General features: G+C 39.3%; 1 protein-coding gene across 1 annotated transcript in view; it reads left to right on the top strand.

Moving 5' to 3' along the window:
- Positions 1–25,771, top strand: part of LOC122788668 (neurotrypsin-like) — a 557,316-nt gene that overhangs the window by 160,504 nt on the left and 371,041 nt on the right. Inside the window, exon 5 of the mRNA XM_044055564.1 lies at positions 25,564–25,742. Within this exon, the coding sequence (XP_043911499.1) occupies positions 25,564–25,742 (179 nt within the window). The remainder of the gene's footprint in view (positions 1–25,563; positions 25,743–25,771) is intronic.

The following is a 25,771-nucleotide window of genomic DNA, read 5'->3' as shown; positions in this document are numbered from 1 at the left end:
TTTGTCTTTCCTTTGATCCTTTTGTCTCGGCGATGTGAAAGTCTGGTAAGTAAAATGTCAGTCTACTAAAATTAGACCCATTATAAATATATACATATATTTATATATATATATATATATATATATATATATATATATATATATATGGATTCCACATATATAGATATAAAATGTGTTTGTGTATGTGTGTGTGTATATATATATATATATATATACACACACACATATGCACACACGTAAATATAATATTAACTTTAAATAAAAGTAAGACTGTTTCAAAATAATAATTTAAATCTGTAGCATACAAACCACTCAACATGTATATCCATTTTCTTGTCTGTAAAAATGACACTCCATATCACCACCTCTTCTATGCAGTTTTGTACATTCAATTCCTGTAGTTAAAATCTGTTTCTTGGCACAGTTTGAATGTCTTTCAAAAATGCATTAATTGAAAGTGACGTCTAGATCCCTGGTATATGTTCAATAATAAACTGTGTGAAGGTCTTTCTAATAGAAAGTATTACACATTCAAGTTTAAATGCCTGAGCTCAAGCACTGTACAATTCAATAAATGTATGTATAAGAATTTTTTAAAAAAGTGTGCATATGTCTTTGTGTTTGCATATGTGTATATATATATATATATATATATATATATATATATAGTATATGTATAAATACGCGTGTGTGTGTGTGTGTATGTATGTATGTATATATATATATATATATATATATATACACACACACACATATATATATATATATATATATATATATATATATATATATATATATATATATACACACAAACACACATAGATATATAGTTATACAAAATGCAAACATTAAAAAGTCAGCAAAGTAATAATTGTAAAACATGCCAGTGTGGCAGAGTCACTAAGCTATCTAGGAATAAGGTTCTATAGGAAAGGGCCATCTTACAGCCAAAGGAATAACAGTCAGAGGTGTCAAAATTGTGATGTTGGACCACAGGAATTTCCTGTGTTCCTGACCACAGTGTCTGACTGGAATTATGTATTTGTGGAAGATTCCTTAGACCCCATGATCAGTAGAAGTAACTAGTGCCGAAGCCTCCCCTTTTTTATACTGTTCAGTGCTGAGAAGTATATTTTATATGTAAAACTGAGAAGTCTTCAAGCCATTAGTGATTGCTACTCACAAGTGCAATCGCAAATGACATACAAATTCCAAATGTAAACAGCATTCAAGAATACAAAATCTCAAAAAATTGTAGTCTCACTAATTATATTAATACCAAATCTATAACAATTGCAAAAGTTCTTCAAGATTATCTAAACGAGATGTACAGCTGCTGCAGTAATTATTTCTCTTTTTAATGTGTTGTATAATGATACTTTGTAAAAAGGACAGTTCATTCACTCACTAATTCATTCATTCATTCATTACAATGTTAATTCCAGTTTAAGGTTACTGGAGAGCAAGAACCCATCCTGGCACTTGGTAGTCCCAAAGCAGAGAAACTAATCCTGGATTGGATGCCAGTCTGTAGTGATGTGCAAACACACACACACACACACACACACACACACACACACACACACACACACACACGCACGCACGCTTATTCATGGCATGCACACCTATAGGCAAGCTGGATTATTTCTAAATTATCTATAGCATGTTTAAGTGGTGTGAGGCAGTAATACTAATGCTGCATGACTAAGATGTTCCATATCACTGTTGCAGTATTCTTCACCTAAGGCTTCTCCTGCCAAGGGCAGCCCAATGTCCAGACAGTATACTAAAGCCTTCAGCTCTTATAGGCACTGTATGTCACAACTATGCTCACCATGCATGATGTATGGCATAAAGGTGATGTAGGGACATAGAAGCTCAGAACTTTGCCACAAGTCCGAATGCCATTATCAAATGTTGGTCTAAATGCCTTTTTGCTGTGCTGTTTTCCTAGCCATGTTTTCAGATAAGTATCCCACTGGGGTCTCTTCTCTTTCTTTTCTTCTTATTGTTGTATTCATGTTATCCAAAAAGGAAAATTCAGTATGGAAGGCAGATTCCACACAAAGACTGTTGCAACCAATGTCTTTTTTGTTTGGGTGCTTCTCACAGTCATATGCAGTGTTTTTTCTGCCAGGTTTTTGAACCTAAGACCCTATATAGTCACCTGTCCTCCTTGTTCATATACCTGGACATCCATTGTCTTAAGTTGTTGGCTGAGGGCCCTATGGAGGAATTCTACCATCCAGAGGGTCAGCTGTCTGCCAAGAAGAAGGCCAAAAAGTTAAGCCTGATCTGGCTGCTCTCCAGCTTCCCCCAGACATCTCTCTTGAGGCTGGTGAAAGTCTGGAGGACAATCCAGTGCTTGTTTCAGATTTCTCTGCTGCGATCTTGTCCGTAGCCAGCATGGATATGGTTTCTCACATGTCCTCAGAGACTTTTCAAATGTCTGTGCCTGGCATTCAGGGGGAACCTTGACTGAGTATATCCAAAGGACAAGGGGGGATTCCTCAGATCATAGTTATGGAGGATTTTCCTACAACCATTATAGAACTGTGTCAGGGGTCTGACCCTCCAAGGGTATTGTGAGGTGATATACCACAGAAAAAGAAACAAAAGACAAAGCATATTTCCCCTGTTGTGAAGGATCTCCATCATGAATGCCAGGATTTCACCCAGGGATTATTTAATGCTTTGATGGCCTTAAAGGCACCCCAAGGGGTCTCTGTTCCTGCTCCTTCTTGGTCTTCTACTCCACTCAAGTGGCCTAGGGAACTGGATTCCTCAGATGAGGATCTGGACTCAGGTGAAGAATCCCTAGCTTATTCTTCCCAAATCCCTTCCCCCTTGGACTACATTTCAGAGGAGGAGGACTCCTTAAGTACAGACATAATTTGTAAGAGCTCACGTTTAGGGATACCACTACCCATATGATGGACTTTGTGGGATTGTCCTCAGGTCTCTGATATTCAAAAAAGATATAATGAGCTCCTACAAATGGGAGTTTCCCAAACTGTCTTTTTTTTTCTCCTATCCTGGCTGCCCATTTGAACCCCTTTTTTGACAGCTTCTGTAGCCCCTGACTCTGTCTCCTGCACCTAAGAAGCCAGATAGGTTCTGTAAATTGCTCAAGTGCAAATTTCTTTATAAATGCCCTTTTGCTGACCCTTGTGTAGTGTCAGTCTCTTCTGACAAACCATCCAAATTGATGCCTCATTTCACCAAGTTGTTACCTTTTGACAAGGATAGTAGGGCTATGGAGAGATTGGGCAAGAAAGTTTACACTGCTGCCACTTTGACATTTAGGCCCATTAACTACCAGACTCATATGACCAGGTATGTTTTGGCTGTCCTTTCTCAGGTTTCCAAGGTGGTTTCTGACCTTCCTGACTCTGAGGGTGAGGCTTCTTACCCTTTCCTGCTGGGCTGCACTTCTCAGGTTACCCACCATTCACTTAAATGCAGCTTTGATGCAGCTGATGCCTCTTCCATGGCTGCTGCCTTTGGTTCAGTTATGAGGCATTCTTCTTGGCCTCATCTTCAAGCTTTGTCCACTGACATTAAGGCCAAACTTTTGGACACTTTTGGAGAACACAAGTCTTTCAGGATCTGCAGCTGCTGACCTTTTCAAGTCCCTCCAGGATAAGGGCGAAGCCTTGCAGGAGCTGAAACATATTTTTGTTTCTTCTTTTCCTAAATTTCAGAACAACTATCCCTCCAAGTGTGCCTTTATTTGTAGGCAATCTTGCCCTCCTCCCAAGAACAAGAAGGGTTCTAGGTATGTGTATTCTGCTAAGTCTACTCAGACTCCTGCTTCTCAGAAGCCTTCTTTTCAGGACAGCCCTAGTTCAATTTGATAATTTGTTTCCGCCTTTCCTCCGCCAGATTCCCTTGTCCTGCCTCCTTTCCATGTCACTTCCAAATTGGCTACAAATCACTTCAGACTCTTGGGGATCTATCCATTATCCTTCAGGAATATTTTATGGTTTAGAAGTCCCGTCCCCCTTTTCAGGCATTCCTCAACCTCCTTGGTAACAGCTGTGTCACTTTCCATAGTTTCTTCACTCTCTTTTGGCTCAGGGCAACGTTCAAGCCATGTCTTCCACCCAGGTAGGGAAAACATTTTATTCCAAAATGTTTTTGGCTCCATGAAAGGAATGTACATGGAGAACAATTCTAGATGTTTCCCTGCTGAACACCTCTTGAAGATTCCTTCTTTTTGGATGTAATCCCTTCAGACATGGTTTCCTCTTCTTCCACAGGCCTTTCTAGGATCACTGGATCTCAAAGATGCATACCTTCCCATCCCTCCCATCCTCTTTTCAGGACACCTTTATGTTTCTCTGTCTCTTCATTGCATCATTAATATTCTTCTTTGTCCGTTGGTCTCCCTATTGCCCCAAGTATATTCACCATATGCCTCCCTCCTGTTATTGCTTTTTGCAGGATTTGAGGTACTCAGATTTTCAACCCTATCTAGATAATCTGTTTATTCAAGCTCCTTCCCCTAGCAGTCTGCTTCAGGATCTCAACTTTACTACTGGCCTATTACACTGTCTAGGGTTCACCATAAACCTCCAGAAGTCTGTTTTGATGCCTTCTCAGGATCATATTTTCCTCTGCTGCAGGCTTCAGACAGTTCCCATGTTGGCATCTCTGCCCACCCCCAAGACTCTGTCTCTAATGATCTATTTTCAATATCTTCATCCTCTGGCATCTGTCACTGCCAGGGAATTTCTCATGGTCCTGGGGTTCATGGCTTCCGCCATTCCCATGCTCCCTTTCTCCATGCTCCATTTGAAGAAACTTCAGTAGTACCTTAAATCAGTTTGGCTTCAACATTGCCACCCCCTGGAGTTCCTGGTACCTTTCCTTCTGTGCCTCAAGCTCGAGCTTCAGAGGTGGATTCTCACTCAGGAGCTCTTTGCAGACACCTCAGACAGGGGTTATGGTACATCCTGTGGCCCCCTAAAGGTTCATGGTCTCTTTCATTTTCATCAGAGGTCAGATCACATCAACAGAAAGGCTTTGCAAGTCTTTCATTCCCTCTTTCATCCCGTGCCCCTCAGAGTTTTCACAGACAATACCCCAGTCAACAAGCAGGAGGGTAGAAGATCCTATTTTCTTTGCAGATGAGCTTTTCAGGTCTGGGATCTAGCTGTCCAGTATCAAGTGACTCTTCAGGCAATTTTCATTGCCTCAGAGAACAATCTAGGAGCAGACTCCTTAAAAAGGTCCAGACAAGCTCACAAATGGATGCTTCACAGAGACATATTAATGGACATTGTCCATTGGTGTGGTGTTCCTCAGGTAGATCTTTTTGCCTTCTGTCTGAACAGACAACATCCCCTATTGTGTTCCCAAGTCCCATGTCCTCTGGCTTGTAAAGTTCATGCCCTGTCTTTTCCTTGGAAAGGGGATGTTTCTGTAGCCCTCCCATTACTGCAAGTTCTGCACAAGGTCAGACAGCATACCTCTCAACCTCTTAGAGCAAGAAATCTGGACATAGACATAAATAAATATGGGATAAAGGCATAAATACAGGGACATTTTTTTTAAATATTGCTTTTACAAACTTGGAAAGTTGATAGCATAACAGGTTTTGCATTAGAATGAATTTTCTGAAGGGTATGAAGTCTGAAACTAAAATGTGTTTCATTATATTTTAACTTCAGTCTTTAATGATTTGCCAGAAACCCTTAATTTTATGAAAAATGGACCAAAAATATGAGGCACAAATCTGAACATTCTGTGAAAATCTTTGCAGTTGAGAGGTATGTGAGGCAAGTCTCTCCCAAAATCTTGCTGGTGACACTGTTTTGGCCTAGACAGCATTAGTTCCTCCTTCTTTCTCACTTGGCCAGTGGCAATCACCACAGGTTACCTCAATGGGTGGATATTCTCACACATGACAAGGGATCCTCATCTATCCTTACTTGTCCACTCTTTAAATGACACTGTGGGTGTTGGGTTTTGATCCCTTTTAATCATCTATTTTCAGAGAATATACCAGGAAATCATACATGTCCAAATGGAAAAGATTTTCTGTCTGGTGCCTCTGTCGCCATCAGGATCCCCTATCTGTGGAGGTTCCTTTGGTTCTCTTATTTATATGATCTGCTCCATGCTGGGTTGGCATATTCATCAGTGAAAGCACACCCGTCAGCAACTTCTGCTTGTCTGCCTTGAATCATCCTCTGGCCTTTAGCTTTAAGGTCAAACAATTCCTTAATGCGTCCTTCATATCTGGCCTCCCAGGAAGCCTGTTCCACCATCTTGAGACCTCAGTTTTGTGCTTGAAAAGTTGATGCAGGCTCCTTTTGAGCCTGCTTTCTCAGCTTCCTTGCAACATTGTTGAAAAATTAATTTTGATCCTGCTGCTGAAATCAGTCTGGTTATGACACAATATCTTGCAGGTTGCAGCTGATAAGAAAATATACTTTGCAGCACTGTACTATATTAACTTAAGCACAGTTACTAATAAACAACTTATTTTTATAACAGACGATACATACTATACTTTTACAGCTACAGCTTTATGTACAAGGTTTGCTTCTCAACATAGATACAGATGATAACCTTTCATTCTCCCTTTACCTTGGAACCTGAGTTCCTGCATACCTTAACACAGCTTGTTTTTAACAGTCTCTTTATACACGTTTTACAAGGTACTCTGTTGGTTTCTTTAAGGCCCACCAAGCAGATGTTTCCTTTGTCCCAAGAGTTGTTTTACCACACAGTTCTTTTTTTCTGGTCAAGTTCCTATTGCTTTTGCCACACAGTTCTTCTGTCCTAGTTAAGTTTCAGTTGTTTTTGCCACACAGTTTTTCTTTTTTGGTCAAGTTCCTATTTTTCAGGTTATTATTTAACCAGAGACTTGCTATTTACTCATATGTGTACATATTTGTCCTTGCTACGCAGTACGGATACCAATTTCATTTACCTTATATTTACAGCAGAATTTATTTTAACCCTTTAGTGCACACTCATGGCTTATTTACAGCAGAATTTATTTAACCCTTTATTCATTGTTTAGCACACACCTAACAGTTTCCCCTTTTTATTTTAAACCAGGGAGATAAATTCATCATTATTTGGTAGAATATTTTCATTATGACAATGGACAACAGTAACTTGCTGAATGACGTTTAAGAAAACTTTAACACATATGAATAACATGCAGCAAAGCATAATAATAACCATAATAGCAATTAAAACGTGATGAGTTTTCCTGTCCATCCCATAAACAAACTACTAAACCACTTGCTCCAATCATCATTCCAATTTTTTCTCGTATGTTATGACACTTGTGCAATAACTTCTAAATGTGTTTTGAGAGACAGTGATTTATCTGGAATAAATGTACAGCACTGTTTTCCTGTTAGGGCACATGTACCCCCATGGAATGCTAGTATGTAATCTAACACCATTCGATTTTGTAAAACCATAGTTCGCATGGCTGTCATTTTGACTGCAATGTCAGAGATTGCATTGAAAGTGGCGTTTGACAATACTTCAAATAGTTTGGATAGTTTTCTTAACTCCCAAATGGCTTTTGCTGCTCCATACCATGGGAAAATACCTGCTTTGGAAATTACATCATCTCCTAGATCCATATCTTTCAATTTTAAATAATCAAGATTTTGGTGATAAATGCCTGATGTATCTAGGGTGTTTACTGGATTTTCTGGACTTTGAATTACAGGTAATATGTCTCTTCTTTCTTGCATTTCTAATACTTCCCTTTGGTAACTCTTTTACATGATGCATTGCTGGCATTACTAATCCTATATAGCAGATACCATCCAATCCCTTTGGTAACCATTTATAAGCATATTTACCACAAATGTAGTGACAGGGCAACACTGCTATTTACTATGCTGCTGCTTACTTGTCCCATAGTAGGAGTTTAATCATGTACAAGTGTAAAATTTTCATTTATTGTATTTCGCCAACATGCGATGTTGGTTTTACACTTATTTTTAACGTTTTGTGAATAATGACGTACCGTTGTTTCACTTAGTATTAACTGACCCTTGGCTGGTATTAAAATAGGAAAACCATGATGAAATGCACCATGTTCTGGTATGTGTTTATGAAAATTTACCATTTCAATTGTTTTAGTACAATTACTGTTACCCACTGGATGGTTCCATTTTGCTGAAAACATGTGATTCCCTGTACTACAGCAAATAACTGTACTCTTGCTTTAAGCAGTTGTACATTTATAACTTGGTCTCCTGTTTCATTTATTAATACCCTCCAACTATTATAATCATCAAGTGGAACTGGCACCAGGGGCAATGACCCCTGCTATTTTAGGAATTAAACTACATAGCAGTCATAAACATTCATACTTTTTGCATACCAACATTGTCTTGCCAAAAATGTACCAGGAACTCCCTGATCAACCTTAGTAAGAAGCTGAGATCCCTCATAAAATCCTCCAAAGCTAATTACTAAAATAAAATCACCACTGATTCTAAAGGCAACCATAAAGCATTCTACAGCTATGTCAAGAATCTCAGTGGCGACACTCATGTCTGCTTTGAGCTACAGCACAATGGCACTAGATATACAGAACCAAATGATATTGCCACTCACCCCTCTCACCCCCCAAAGGGCCCATCACTATACTGGAAGAATGCAAAGCCCCTGTAATCATGGCTGCACAAGTAAAGACCACACTCTCCAAAGCCAAGAACACAGCATCTATGGGGCCTGACAACATCCCAGGTTGTGTTCTTCACGAACTGGCACCCCACCTAAGTACCATGTTCAGTCATAGCCTCACTTCAGACTTTGTGCCTACTGAATGTGTACAGCAACTGTTATCCCAGTCCACAAAAGGGGCACCAACATGGACCCCGGGAACAACCGCCCCATTAGCCTGATAAGCCTGGTCTGCAAGGCCATGGAACTTATCATCTTGGAGGTTATAAACAAGGACATAGGTAACCTCCAAACTCTGGACCCTACTCAGTTTGAGTTTGTAAAAGGTAGGTCATGTCTCCTAAACCTGATTGACTTCTTTGAAGCAGTCACCAGAGCTGTGAACTAGGGTAAGGTGGTGCACATAGCCTATCTTGACCTCGCCATGGCTTTCAATACCATTCCCCATTCTGCAATTCTAGATAAACTCACTAGACTGGGCATAAATCCCTATGTCACAAGATGGATGGCCAACTGGCTCACTGACAGAACCCACACAGTGAAAGTAGCCGACTCCAAATTCTACTTCAGACCAGTGACAAGTGGAGTACCACAGGGCTCAGTCCTGGGTCCCCCTCTCCTGTTTGGCATCTACTTCTCAGAAGTCCAGGCTAATATAGCAGGTCTTTGGCTAACAAAGTTCACAGATGACTGCAAACTAAGTGCCATAATAGAATCGGCTAATGATGTGGACATTCTACAAAGGGGCCTCACTGAGACTGATGCTTTGTGTCAAAGTCATGGCCTCAAGCTCAATGCCAAGAAGTGTATTGTCATCCCCTTTAGGAAAAACACTGTACCCATGAACTACCACATAGGCAGTAGCCTACTAAACACCGAAAGTGTGATAAGAGACCTTGGGACACAGGTGGACAGTAGTCTCTCCTTTGATAATCACATTGCCACAGTAGTCAGGAAATCCTTCTATGTGGCACACCTCATCACAAAGAGGTTCATCTCCAAAAAAAAAAAAAAGGTCATTGTTCCTCTCTACTCATCCCTCATCAGACCCATTATAGAGTGCAACCCCACGTTTGGCATATACCTTGCAAGACATCTACAACAACTAGAAAGGTCACAGAAATACCTCACTAAGAGGATTACTGGCCTCGAACAGATCCCATAAGCAGACCGTCTAAAAAAACTCCAGCTCTATTCCGTCACTTATCGCCTACTCAGAGGCGACCTCTGCCAAACATACAAAGCCATGTCAAACCCAGATCTGTTGGACATGCTACACTTAATGAAACCCCAATCCCTCCGAGCCACATGCTCCAGGGACCTAAACCATGCCACCACAATAAACAGAACATGCTAGAGGGATAGATTCCTGTCCCAGAGACTTCCCATGCTCTGGAACAGACTACCCATTCATGTCAAGCAAAGCTCCTCATTGGCCCTCTTTAAGAAAAATCTCAACAATTGGTTGGGAAATAAGAAATTCACCCCGGGGATCACTTCTGTGGCTCTGCTAGATAGAGGCGCAGGAAAATAACTTTCTTGGGTGGTGAAAGCCGGGTAACTTTTTTGGCTAGGCTTATATAGGCCCCAGGACTGATAGCCTAGTACCTACCTATGAACCTATAAAAGATGGTGACCAGTCTTGCTTATTTTTCCACGTTTTTACTCTCTCTCTTGTGTAGCTTTACAGTCTGATTAACAGGTTGCAAATACAATTTAATGCTAAGCAGTACAATAATAACAAAAATGATGGCTATTCTTCTTCTTTTTTCAGCTTTTCCCAGTTAGGGGTCACCACAACGGATCACCTGTCTGCTCATGATTGGCAGTGGAGTTTTACGGTGTCTAGTTGCCAGCCCAGCGACCAACCTTCCACAGAAGGCACACACATGCATGCAATCACACCTAGGGCCAATTTAGAGTGTCCAATCCACCTACAGCATGTCTTTGGGATGTGGGAGGAAACCGGAGCACCCGGAGGAAACCCACGCGACCACAGGGAGGACATGCTGACTCCACACAGAAGGTACCCCAGCTAAGGATCGAACCGGAGAACCTCTTGCTGTGAGGCGGCAACAACTAAAATGATAGCTATGATTACTTAAAAATCATCTTTAACTAGAGATGTTATTGCTGAATCATTTTGCCTTTGGTCATTCAAAACTGGATTTGCAGAAGGATGCACTTAAACCATGTCAATTTCATTATGCCTCCTCTGTGAGGAACCTACAAAAGAATACACTTAGTCAGATTTACATTGCTCACTAGTTTTAACAACTTTTAACTGATCTTTATGTACCAACATTGTCTTGTTTTTCTTTTTTCCTTTAATTTTATACACTAATGGTCCAGTTTGTTCCACTACTTCAAAAGGGCCTTGCCATTTGCTATCCCATGGCCCTTCCATTTGGAACGTTTTTACCAATACTTTTGCTCCACAGGGAAGGTTTTCTTCAGGTGGTAATACTGGCACCTTTTTTCACAGGTGAAACACTTGCTCTCCTGCATAGTAATCACATGTTTCTGTAAGCTGTTTTAACCATTACCGATGCTTACTGATTTCTAACATAGGTCTGGTGTGTCAATCAAAAGGCAACTATAACGACATTTTTCTCCCTGTCATAATTTCATAAGGAGATATTTCTGTCATACTACTAGGTGTTGCCCTTATGGCCATAAGAATGCCTGGCAAGTGTTGCACCCATGCCCCTTTTCAATACATGCTTTTTTGAGATGTTCCTTAAATGTACGATTCATTCGCTCTACAATTCTATTTGACTGTGAGTGAAAAACCTCTGCTGAATTCCTAACAGATTACACATTTGCTTTATTGGGTCACTAACAAACTGTGGAACATTGTCCAGTACAGTGATTCTTGGCCATCCCCAATGACAGAAAATATTTTTCCATGAGGCTTCTACTGTCACCATTGCTGTCATGGTTTTTGTGGGAATGGCCTCTACCCATTTAAAAACATACACTACTACTAGTAGGTATCTGTAACCTCCTGTAGTTGTACTTGGATTCCAGTACTTTTCTTTTACAACTGCCCATAGCTTATCCACTCCTAGATGCCCTAATGTTTGTTGATTTAATTTGACCAACTGACGTGCTAACTGATATGGCAAATAAGGCAACTGCAGTCCTTTTGTAGTGGTATATACATAGTACTCCTATGGCGGTGTTCCTGCTGTCATGCAGTGGTCTGTTTCTTCTTTTAAAGCTTGCTTTTTTTGAATGTTTGTAAGGTCTTCCTTGACTGACTGTTGGTCTAGCTCTTTTAAGGCACTAACTTCTGTTATTAAGGCACTAACATCTGTATCAGTGTACACATACTCTGGAAGTTATTTTCCACTTTGTGCTGCTTGTTTTGCTAATGAGTCAGCTAATGCATTTAACCTGGAAGTTTCACTTGTCGGTTTCTGATGTGCTTTTACCTTTAAAATGCTGTACTGTACCTGTTGATTTGACATTGCTATTACTTTATGTATGTCTTTTAATACTTCAGCATGCCATAATGGTTTGCCTACATTGTCCACAAATCCTTGCCTTACCCCAAGTGTCCATATGCAGTCTTAAATAATTTACTAAGTAAGCACTGTCTGAAAAAAATGTTAACAGGATTGTAATACTTTAGCACATACAGTACTGCCTCTAGTTCAGCTGTCTCAGCTGACATATGCCCTGGTCACTTGATTAGTTCGGGAGAACCCAGCTGTGGATTCTCCAGAACTACGGCAAATCCTGTCCAGTATTTGCCTTTGTCCCAAAAACATGCTTCGTCTACAAAGAAGGATGGCTTAAAGTGGCCAAAATCGGATGCCAGAAATTGTACGTCAGGGGACATTATTTTTTCTAAGCATTTATACTGTTTTCCTTCATATTCCATGTGGTTTGACAAATATTTGTCCCCTGTCTGTATAGTGACAGGTTTCATTCCAAAAAGTGCCATCCATTTTGCAAAAACTGTGTGACTAATACCATCTGTGATTTTATTCATTTCAAAATTGTCTATTACAGCTTTTACTACTTGGTGTGGTGTTTGTACAATAATGCTAGAAAATACAGTCAAATACACAATTTGTTTGATAACCCAGTAAATAGCTAATAACTGCTGTATGCAGGGGTGATAGCCTAATTCCACTGGACTCATTTTTCGACTGCAGAACGTGACTGGACATAATGTTTTTTCCATTCTGTTATTGCCACCATGTGGCCATTCCTGTAACAGTACCAGTAATAATGTTTTCTTTCTGCCTGCTGCTTGTAACACAAATGGCAACTTTGGTGTGGGTGCTATTAATTCTGTAGCTTGTGCTAACTTTACTTTCATTTGCAAAAATGCTTCATCTTCATGAGGTTCCGACTCTAAAAAGGTGGAGTTCTTTTGTTCCTGTAACAGTCTGTATAGAGGAGCAGCCACGGCTGCAAAATCCTCTATAAATTCCCTGTTATAGTTCATGATTCCCATGAATTTGTGCAGATCTGCTATAGTCAATGGCCTTTCCGTTTATAAAATGCCTTGCGCACACATTGGGCAAGGAGACCTTCCTGATGGTTTTATGGTAGTACATAGAAACTTAACTTCTTGTTTGATAAACTGAATCTTTTCACTTTTGACCTTAAACCCTGCCTGTTGCAGAGTATGGAAAACTTTTTTTTAAGAAGCCGTACATGCTCTTCTACTGTTTCAGACAATCAATATGTCATCAATGTAATGTAGCACTGAATCATCCTTTTCCAAATGTTGTAGAATGGATTCTACTCTCTGGTGAAAAATAACTGGACTATTTTGAAATCCCTGAGGTAACCTTGTCATGAGATATTGCTGTTTTTTAAATGAAAGGCAAACTATGGCTGGTATTTTTTCCTGGGTGGTACTGGAAAAAAGCCATTTGCTAAATCTGTTACTGTAAACCACTTATTTGTCAGTTAATACGTGCAGCCAGCTCTGGAACTCCCGGAATCACATGTGCTCTTGGAGTTGTGCACTGATTAACCTTCTGTAAATCAATAACGAGATGGTAACTACCATTTTTTTTCTTGACTGGCCAGATTGGTGAATTTGTGGGACTATTGCCTTTTTGTATGATTCTTTCCTTTTCCCATTCTGCAATACATTTTCCATATGCTCTTCTGTCTCCCTAGAGATGGGATACTGTTTTTGAAATGATGGTATATAGTCTTGATCACTACCCACCCCTACTGGCATTTCTAGTTTTACACCGTCACCGAGTACCTTGGACCACAGGTTTGGAACTGCTGTTGTAAATGCTGCCGCACATCCTCACTGTCTGTATTTGCATATCCTGTAGGCTTGTCAGGTTTTCAGGTAGAGGGATTGCACAGCAACATGCAATTTTTTTCTCCCTCTCCCTTCTTCCTGTCCACAAAATACTGTTAGGCAAGTCAATTACTATGTCCAAAGCTCCTAAAATGTCCATACCAATAATGGTAGTTGAGCAGGATGGGTGCATTACAAATGCACCCTTCTATGTTGAAACTTTAGGTCTACATCTTGGCTACCCACTACATAGCATCCTGTGCCATTAAATGCTGAAATGCAAACCTTTTTATAGGATTTACAGGTAACTGTCTGATTGTGATGGATACTGCTGCTCCTTTGTCTAATAAGACATTTTGCCATACTGACTCCTCTACCCAGATATCAATCAGTGGTCATCCATCGCGACCCTTTTTAAAAGTAATCATTAGGAAAGATACCAGAGTAGGGGGCACACCCCTATTGTAAGGAGATCCACTCACCCTCATATTTGTCAGATGCAATATGACACACCACTTGTTCTTATCATCTTTCTGTGTGTCTGAGTGATCTACATATTTAGGTTTTTCAATTTACTTTTGTAATTGTTGCTTAGCTATTCCTTCTGCCTGCTCTACCAAATATTTTGGATTTACAAGTGAAGCTGCCTGAAAATCTACAGGACATGCATCCCTTTTTCCTGTGCATTGATGGCTCTTACAGCTGTCTTTGCCAGTATTGTAAGGTCTCTGTGCATTGACCTGTTTTTCTGACTTTTCTTGTGAATCTTTTGGCACTGTTTTTGGAAATACACCCTGTTCTTCCTTTTTCTTACACCAAAGTTTGTAATGATCACAATTTTGCTTAACATGCCTTATTTTCTTACAGAAAAAAAAACATGTTGTTACCTTTTGTTCATTGATTGTTTCTGATCCTGGTGCTACAGACACAGGAACAGGAGCTGGTGGTAGACACATCTTTCTGCTGGTGGATGTTCACACCACCTTTGCCTTCCCCAGCTTTTTACTTCACTAATTACCTCAAATGGCTCACTCCCTTCTCCTAGTGCAAAGATACAGTGTGAGTATAATGTTCCATCATTAGCCATAGTCCATCCTTTCATTAGTTTTTGTACTGAGTTAGTGAGGGTATTTGAATTTTCTTCATAAATGCATTTAATATCCTCTGGAACCCTTTTTACTTGCTCTAGAAAGCAGTGTATTAACTGTTATTGTATTTCCTTTTGTTGCACGACCCTTTCTGATCCTTGGTATATGATCTGGAACGCTGGTTTAAAATAGTCAGCCTGCTCCATTAATTTATCTGAGATGGTGAGTTTGAAATTATCTAACAGCTTAGCTTTGAGAGGCTGCCCTTGTGTGTACGCCCTGAGAACAGCGAATCATATGCCCTACTTTTTCATCTAATTTATAGGTATTCTGGTTTAACTGGATGAAACTTTTAAAACATTTGGGAATAAAAATCCAAAAACAACTGAGTAAGGCATTTGTCCATATATCAGATCCTGCTGTGTATGTTACCTGTTCTTCAAAAGCAAGCATGTTGTAAAATATGCTTTTTTTTATTATTCTACTGTGGTAAACTTTGTAATAGTCTGGATTGTGTATATAGATCTGCAGCAGTTCCCTGTTGTATGACTTGTACTGGTTTTGTGCTCTGCAGTTCTTCCTTTAACTCTTTTATTTAAACATTATCTTGCATTAGTTTATCCTGAACATCACTAATCAGATTTTATTTATCCTGTAACTGTTGCTTAAGATCTGACATTTCTTCTTGTAATTCTTTACAGTTTTTATGATGATCACTAACTAGATTTTCTTTGTCTTGTAACTGCTGTTGGAGAGTGTTAATTGCCTCCTGTAATTCTGTACAGGCTTTCTGATGTTTTTTGGTAGGCTGTCCTGCTGATTGCAGAATCTCTATGCACTTTTGGCAAAGATCCTGTACATCTTTCTTAAACTTTCTGAACTCACCTTGTCTGTCTTTTAAGAATTTATTAAATTCTTCTATCAATTTATCATGAATTTCCTCCCAATCTTTGTTTGTCTTTCGCTGCATAGGGGCTTCATTCCATTTTTGTACATATTCTCTAAAGGATGTAATGAGATCTACAGGAGATTCTATCAGTAATTGATTTGTCTGCTGTTCTAGCTCTGAAATTAATGTTTCACATGTGATGAGAGGACACAATTGTTTAACATCTGTATATAATGTAAGCATGTCACCATTTTTAAAATTTGAACAATGGCCTGCACTATATTTTTATGGCATTGTACACAGAAAACAGTTTCACATGATTCACACAATAAACATTTACTGTCGCATGCTACATTTTTTGTTTGAGATACCAGTCAGATGTTATAACCCATTTTTATAGTGCATGTGTGTTAACTTGCCATAGTAAGGTTTTACATTTACTAATGTGCTGTGTACACCAACATTGCATTTTGTCCCATATTTTGTCTGGTTGCTCTGATACATTAAGAGTAAAGCTCTGTTTACATTTTTTACTACAGTCCCTAATGACATCCATACTGTATGTGATACAGAAAAAAGTCTTACCACTCAGAAAATAGACAGGTGATCAGGCTGCTATAATGCTGATGGCTGGAAATTTCACTGTAGTCGCTCAAAAAGTTAGTGAAATGAAACTGGCAGTTGCAGATTCGAAACCTTAGAATTCACCGACTTGGAGAATTTATGGCACTGCAACCTTCTAGCATGGAAGTCTCACTCAGGATTCAGATGTCTGAAAACTGTACTGCTGCAAGCTGTATAAAACTGGAGTGCTCCTGTTCAGGATTCACTCAGAAATTGTAGTTACTCTGCCTCTACTGGAGTGGCCCTATACAAGGCACCACTCCCCCTATGTTCTGATACAGGCTAGGCTCGCCACTGAAAAATTAATTTTGATGCTGCTGCTGGAATCATTTATGACATCCACATCCCACCCCCACCCCCAGTAAAGACACCTCCATAAAAAACTTCTCCAAAGCCAACTTCATGCTACTCAAGTGAGAAGTTACAAACTTCATGACACCCATGCAGATGGGAACTGAAAGTTTGACTGCTGAGTCCTACACTAAGGCACTGTATGAGCACATCCACTCATGCATGAATCGTCTCATCCCAAATGGAACCAAGATGCTCTCCTCCAAAAAAAGGAAGCCAATCTGGTGGTCCCCTGCCATAAACAAGCTTTACAACAAAAGGAAGAAACTGTTGTAGAAAAGAGGAAAATCCCAGGATGCAAAAAACTCCCTTACCAGCCTCAGTAAGAAGCTGAGATCCCTCATAAAATCCTCCAAAGCTAGTTACGAAAATAAAATTGCCAAAGATTCCAAAGACAACCACAAGGCATTCTATAACTATGTCAAGAATCTAAATGGCAATGCTCAGATATGCTCTGAGCTACAACAGAATAGCATTAAATATACTGATCCCAAGGATATTGCCAATATCCTGGCAGATCAATTCAGTGGCAACTTCAACCCCCTCTCACCCCCTAAATGGCCCATCTCAGTACCAGAAGATTATTCCAGTAATAATGGCCACACAGGTAAAAAATACCCTCTCCAAAGCTAAGAATACAACATCCATGGGACCAGATGACATCCTGGGCTGTGTACTACATGAACTACAAAATGAACTGGCACCTCACCTAAGTGTCATGTTTAATCATACCCTCACCTCGGGCTTCGTGCCCACTGAGTGGCGCACAGCTAGAGTTATCACACTCCACAAGGGGGGATCCACCTTGGATCCCGGGAACTACCGCCCATCAGTCTGATGAGCCTGATCTGCAAGGCCATGGAACATATTATCTTGGAACTTATAAACAAAGACATTGGCAACCTTAAAACACTGGACCCCACCTAGTTTGGGTTTGTGAAGGGCCAGTCTTGTCTTTTGAACCTGATTGACCTCTTTGAATCAGTCTCCAGAGCCATGGATGAGGGTAAGGCAGTCTACACAGCCTATCTGGACCTCGCCAAGGCCTTTGACACCATCCCCCACTCTGGAATCATAGATAAACGTACTAAGCTGGGCGTTAATCCCTACATCACTCGATGGGTTGCCAACTGTCTTACTGATGGAACCCACACTGTAAAAGTAGCTTACTCCAAATCCAGCTCCAGACAAGTGACAAGTGGAATACCTCAGGATTCAGTCCTGGGACCTCTCATTTGGCATCTACTTCTCTGAAGTACAGGCCAACACTAAGGGACTCTGGCTAACAAAGTTTGCAGATGACTGCAAACTGGGAGCCATTATTGAATCCCCAAATGATGTAGATACTCTACAAAAGGGCTTTACAGAAACAGATGCTTGGTGCCAGAGCCATGGGCTCAAGCTCAATGCCAAGAAATGTATAGTTATCCCCTTTGGGAAAAAACATGTACCCGTGAATTACCACATAGGTGGCAGTACACTAAACAGTGAAAGTGTGATAAGAGACTTAGGGACACAGGTGAACAGTGGTCTCACCTTCAATAACCACATCGCCGCAACAGTCAGGAAATCCTTCTATGTGGCACACCTCATCACTAAGGGCTGTTCATCCAGAAAAAAGGAGGTCATTGTCCCACTGTACTCATCCCTTATTAGACCCATTATAGAATACAACGCCCCTTTGGTTTGTACCTCTCAAGACATCTGCAGCAACTGGAAAGGTTGCAGAAATACCTCACTAAAAGAATCACAGGCCTAAAGCAGATGCCTTATGCTGACCACCTGAAATAACTCCAGCTATACTCTGTTGCATATTGTCTACTCCAAGGCGATCTCTGCTTAACGTACAAGGCCATGTCAAACCCAGAGCTGTTGGGCATGCTAGACTTAAAGAAATCCCAATCCCTCAGAGCCACACGTTCCAGGGATCTAAACCTTGTCATCACAATAAACAAAACATGCTAGAGGTATAGGTTCCTGACCCAGAGACTCCCCAGACTCTGGAATAGACTGCCCATACATGTCAAGCAGAGCGCCTCTTTGGCCTTATTCAAAAGGAACCTTGATGATTGGATGGAAGAAAGGAAATTCACCCCGGGGAACACGTCAGTTGCCCTGCTAGACAGGGGTCCAGGGAAGTAAATAGTGTGGGAAGAAATAGCTAGGGAATTGTTGTGGCTAGGCTTGTATAGGCTCTAGGGCCGATAGCCTAGTACCATCCTATGAACACAGAGTCTTGGAGGTTGCACACTGATAAGAAAATGTACTTTGCAACACTGTACTACATTATTAGTACCTGCACTTAAGTTAAACAACTTATTTTTATAACAGACAACACATACTATACTTTTACAGCTAGAGCTTTAATGTACAAGGTTTGCTTCTCAATACAGATATAGATGATACCCTTTCATTCTCCATTTACCTTGGAACCTGAGTTCCTACATACCTTAAGACAACTTGTTTTTGAAAGTCTTTCTATACAGTTTTTACAAGGAACACCATTGGTTTCTTTGAGGCCCACCAAGCAGATGTTTCCTTTGTCCTAAGAGCTGTTTTACCACACAGTTCTTTCTTTCTGGTCAAGTTCCTATTGTTTTTGCCACGCAGTTCATCTTTCCTTGTCAAGTTTCAGTTGTTTTTGCCACACAGTTCTTCTTTTCTGGCCAAGTTTCCGTTTTTGCCACACAGTTCTTATTTTCTGGTCAAGTTTCAGTTGTTTTTGTCACACCGTTCTTTTCTGGTCAAGCCTCAGTTGTTTTTGTCACACAGTTCTTATTTTCTGGTCAATTTTCAGGTTTTTTGCCACACAGTTCTTTTCTGGTCAAGTTCCTATTGTTTTTGCCACGCAGTTAATCTTTCCTTGTCAAGTTTCAGTTGTTTTTGCCACACAGTTCTTCTTTTCTGGCCAAGTTTCCGTTTTTGCCACACAGTTCTTATTTTCTGGTCAAGTTTCAGTTGTTTTTGTCGCACAGTTCTTATTTTCTGGTCAAGTTTCAGTTGTTTTTGTCGCACAGTTCTTATTTTCTGGTCAATTTTCAGTTTTTATGCCACACAGTTCTTTTCTGGTCAGGTTCCTATATTTTCAGGTTAGGCTTTAACCACAAACTTCCTTTTTACTCACATGTGTACATACATGTCCTTGCTACACAGTATGGATGCCGAGTTAATTTAGCTTATTAACAGCAGAATTTATTTTAACTCTTTAGCACACTCTTAGCTTATTTACAGCAGAATTTAGTTAACTCTTTATTCATTGTTTCGCACACTTTAACAATTGTACTTGGACGATCGTTCTGCTTGTGGCTCTTACTTTAGCAAAGAGTGTGTCTGAACGTCAGGCTGTCATGGCTATTCCTCCCTTTTTAGTTTTCCATAGAGACAGGGTGCCTCTTTTTACTAATCCTTCTTTTATGACCAGGGTGATCATTGAGTTTCCCTTCATGAGTCTATTCATCTTCTTTCCTTTCTTCCTTCTCCACAGTCTGCCAGTAAGAAGGTTCTTCACACCTTGGATTTGCATAGACAGCTCAGATATTATTTAGATAAAACTAAAGTTTTTTTTTTTTTCAAATTTGAGCAGCTTCTTGATTCTTTTCTTTCCAGGACTTTGGGTTTGGCTATTTCTAAGAAAACCATCTCCACTTGGATTTCTAAGTCCATTTCATTTTGTTATTTTCTTGGCAAATGTCTTTCTTCATCCGTAAAGGCACATTCTACTAGGGTGGTTCCCCTCTGCTGCCTTTTTCAAGGGATTGAATAACAGTTCTAGCCCTGAGGCTGCTACTTGAACCTCTTGTCATATTATCACTAAACTTTACAAGTTGGATGTTGTTTTCAGGGCCAGAGCAGGCTTTGCCAGGGCCATCCTGCATGGGTTTGTGGAGGGTTCTTCTCTCTTTCCCTCCTTCCAGGCACCCTCTTGACCTCTTATACTTTCCCTTAGGTGAAGAATACTGCAACAGTGATATGGAAGGACAAAGTACAGTTGTCCAAAGTCTTACCATAATAGTAGGTGTCATCCTTTTCACTGTTGCAGTATTCAGTCCCTCCCCCCTTCCCCCTCCATCCTGGCTCTTGCCCTATGTTCTTTTCTCCCTTCTTTGTTCTTTATATTTCCTTCTGGATGCATCTTCTGGATGCATGTTTTTATTTGTCCCTGAGGCTAATCTGTTCTTCATGGCGCTTTTTCAGTTCTGAGTTTCTGGATCTGCACATCACCATTATGTCCTACATCGTGACATATGGCAACCTATAAGAGCTGAAGGCTTTGGTATACTGGACGGACGTTAGGCAATCTTTGGCAGGAGATCTCTTAGGTGAAGAATACTGCAACAGTAAAGAGAAGAATATCTACTGTTATGATAAGATGTTACACAATTGTACTTTATGGATGTAAACAAGAGATTGATAATAAACAGTGCATCAATATTTAAAGAAAGTGATAAGTGGGAATTTAAACTCTGAGCAGAGTACATCTCTTAAAGTTTTAGAAACTTATTCAGTAGTCCATGTAATTCAAAAGGGCATGTATAGTCACTCACAACAGGTAAATGTTCCCCATTTTACTACACTGATTAGGCCTATTAATGAGTACAGTGCACTGAAACAACTTGAACTGATAAGTTGTTTCATTACTAGCTGGAAAAACAAACTGGAACCAACGTTTCTTTCTTTAGTTAAAGGATTTATTGTATTCTCCAAAAATCACAAAGCAATGAATCAAAGAAATGAATCGAGCGCTTTCGCCCGGGCACTCCCAGGCTTTATCAAGATAGTATGCTGAACAATTCCTTTGCTTTTATACATACACCTTAATTGATTAATTGTTTGATTAAAACCATTTTTATTAAGAACGTTCTAAAATGTGTGTATGCTAAAAGCTATCTCCTTTCTTAAAATGACTCGTAAATAAAACATAAAAAATGTAATATGGTATAAAATTACGTATTTTAAATAAATGAATGATGTTAATGCAGCTTATAAAGGACTTCATAATTTAATTAGTTGGTATGTTTCTTATATTCTTATAATAAAATAAAATTTAAAATGGATGTTTTGTGGTACTGTGCAAAACTAGCTTGAAATAAAACATTCCGTTGTGAAACTTCGTTATGAAAATAAAACTGTTGTACAGTTGCACCATCTTGCCTTGCATTATAAAACACTAGTATTTTACGGACTTATACTTAAAATTCCTGTAAATAAGCAAAGTTACCTTTTTGTTGTAAAACAAAAAACATATGTAAACATTCTCTTGTCTGATGTGCTCTTGCATAAATACATTAATTAATACAATAAATAGATATATAAATACTTTGTTTACTTGTGAAAATATCTCCTAGTTGATTCATCAATGAATATTTCTTTGATTCATTGCTTTGTGACTTTTGGAGAATACAATAAATCCTTTAACTAAAGAAAGAAACGTTGGTTCCAGTTTGTTTTTCCAGCCGTGGTTTTCGTGGTTACCAAGGAGGTTCGTCCTGCAGTTGTTTTTTTGCTTACTTGTTTCATTACTAGAAAACTCTAGGGATGAAAAAATATTCTGAAAAGCTACAGGCTGTCATTTTTTTCTTACAGGTTACTTAAAGGTGACACTGTCCTGTTCCGTAACATGTTTGATCCAGTCCTATTTGACAGTGTAAGTTGATTGTTCCAATGGTCTGAGACCCTTATTCTATAAGATTATATTACATGGAATTGGTTAATGAATTAGTTGAAGAAGCTTGCCACTAATGCAGATGTTTTGCAATTTGGTGCAAGTCAGTATAGGCTCAGAGATGTATTCGTGCAAGAAAATAGACCAGTGGCATATGGTTTGAGTGTTCCAAAAGTTGTACTAATTAGATATGTTGAGGAACAAAAAGAGGTGTTAGCCATTGTATATTAATGTGAGAAGTTCCATGAATATATTTATTTAATCCAGAGTTGGTTGGAAATATACATAGTATGTCACTATATAAAACACTAGATGTGCAGATCCAGAAACTCATCTAGATTGCAAGGATGCCAGTAAATCAGCAAAATTATGACTTAATACTCCATTACAGGGTAGGCTTTTTTGTTCCTGCTCCGTCTTGGAATAAGCTTCCCATGGCCCTCAGACATATTATCAATTTTCATGACTTCAAGACAGCTCTTAGAAATTACCTAAAAAAGTGCTTGAATTTGTCACTGCAATCATCCCACTTGATATCCTTCTCTCTCTTGTTTCAACTATCAACTTCCTTCTCTTCTTTCCCCTCCTAATCTTTTGCTGCTGGACATTTGCCGCTATCATCTCTTCTTTCTTCCACCTCCTACGTTTATTTTCCCTCACACTGTAACTCAACAAACCAACTCCTATAACTACCTTTCTAGACATGTACCTTAATTCTCCTTTTCTAACTCTGCTCTTACCCACCTCATCTATGCTCGCCTCCCATTTGAATTGCCTCTTTTCCCAAAATTTCTCTTACTTGAACAACTATGTTCATCTATTTGATCTTATTTTATATTAACTTTTATTGTGTTTTTTATATATGTTTTAGCATAATCCTGCTGAGTATTAATTAGTTGCCTGTTATTTTTCTTTTTACTGGTTTAACCTGCACTGTGTATGTATTTCGTGCTTAATTTGTACTATGAATATTCTATTGTATACATTGTGTTGTGGAGCTTTTCTCCTTGGGCCTCCACTGAAAAAGGGTGCAAACTCAGTCGGACTATCCCAATCAACAAACGTCAAATAAGTAAATATTTCTTGCTTGAATGTCTTGCTGTTGTCTTGAACTGTATAATGGTGCATTGATCGCAAAGCTTCTTGAAAACCTGTTTCTTGTAGTTACTCATTTCATTTTGTTGTTCATTTTATTTTTTGCTGTTTTTCGAATATCTCAGTAATTTATGGCTTCTGCTTCTGAATTTCACATGGTGTTCTAGCAGCTATGAAGTACCTGAATTTCCTTGTTTCATTGTTTGCCAATAGTGGTAGCATGGCGAGATCCATCTTTCTCACCATCTCTTCTGCAGAAGATATTTTACTTATAGATCCATCTAGGACACTTTGAACTGGAACCAGGCTCCACATGAGCCACTTTCTCATGTTATGTGATGTATTTGGACTCATTTATGTACCCCGTTAACATACAGTAGGTATTCAAATAAAGACGCATACGGTAGCTAAATGGATACACCCACACCATACCTCTCAACCTCTTTGTGCAAGAAATCTGAACAAAGCCAGACATAATTTGGGGGGGGCAAAGCCAGAAAAATAGCGACAGATTTTAAATATTGCTGTAATAAATGTAGAAAGTCATTAGAATGAGGGAATGTGTATTAACATGCATTTTCTGACAGATATTAAGTCTGAAACTCAAATGTATATTATTATTTAGTGACTCGAATCCTCAGATCATCCCAGTGAATTGCCAGAAAACCATAGATTTCATGAGGTAAAGATGACAAATATGAGGCAAAAATCTGGACAGTTGAGAACTACGATCCACACTGTTTACTGGCATGGCAGAGAACTGCTTGAAGATGGAAGTCACATAGCATACAACATGCATTAGCCTTATGGGTAGCTTTATAGACATCTTAAAAGAGCTACTAGCTGACTATATATGTTGTAAAAAGTTTTGATACATCATTTAGTGTTGCATTGCAATAATAAAACCATACCTCTCAAGTGTGCAGAACTTCACAGGATGTCCAGATTTTGCCTTGTATTTTGTCTGTCTCTTACTAAATTTTGGTTTTCTGGCAAATAATTCTAGATTGCAGTCACTGAGTAATGACAGACATTTGATTCTTATTCTGAATTGTTGAAAGGTATACAATTAAGCTTGGTGTCAAGGGAGGTTTTAAAAATGCAACAGTTTTGATGATATGCTAGTGTGCTCAAGTTAATTGGGGGGGGGGGGTAGTTTTGCTGTCATCTCTTAGTTTGCCAGGTTGTACTGACAGTTCTCTTGGAGGCAATGGCAAATTAAAAAAATTGGTCTTACCTAGGGTGCTAGGAATATTGCTGCTCCTCTTTAACAGTGAGCAAAATGACATTGTATAAGTTTAGCTTTTCTGTCTGATCACCGATTGCTGAATTGTCAAAGTGGTGTTTATACTTTAGATTTGTTCTTGCCCTGGGCTGCTAGGGGTGCTACTGGTCCTCTTGGTCATTGAAAGGAGTAACTTTTGTTTTGCAGTTCAGTTTTACAATTTTATGCAGTGACTGAAAAAAATCACTGTGATTGAATTCTGAAAATGTAAATCAAAGTATTTAGAAATACCAGTCTTGCGGATCTAAATTTTATTTAGCAATTTTTATGGTGCTAGATATTTTCAATGTTTTGGTCATTTTCTTCTATTCATCTTTTGAATGTATCTATTGTATTTTTCACATGCAGCCTTTGTGTCTTTTTTATAGCATCAAAAGTTTTGCATTTGCTGTACAAAATCACCTTAACAGCACTTGACACAGTTCCCTTACATTGGTTGCCTTGTGCCGCAACAAATGAAATAACTACAAAGTTGTTAGTTAACATATATTTTTCAAACAAATTAGCTTAATGTTGTTGATTTAGTTCTCAGTATTTTGCCAGTGTAGCCATTTTGTCATAAATTAACTGTACATATTCTGGTAGCACTGACAGATGAATGTTTGTTCTCAGTGGCAGAGCTAGAGCATGGACTTGGGCACACTTTGGGAAAGGCACCGGACCTATCTTGCTGGATGAGGTGGAGTGTACCGGGAATGAGCTGTCTTTAGATCTGTGCCAAAAGAGTGCATGGGGAAGCCACAACTGTGATCACATGGAAGATGCTGGAGTGTCCTGCAGCTCTGCAACAGGTAACTTATCACTGACCGAGTCTTGGCAG

This window comes from Protopterus annectens, chromosome 14.part0 (assembly GCF_019279795.1).
Source record: "Protopterus annectens isolate FY-2018-M chromosome 14.part0, PAN1.0, whole genome shotgun sequence".
NCBI lineage: Eukaryota > Metazoa > Chordata > Ceratodontiformes > Protopteridae > Protopterus > Protopterus annectens.
The sequence above is the reverse complement of the archived record's forward strand: the minus strand, read 5'-3'. Positions and strand labels throughout refer to the sequence as shown.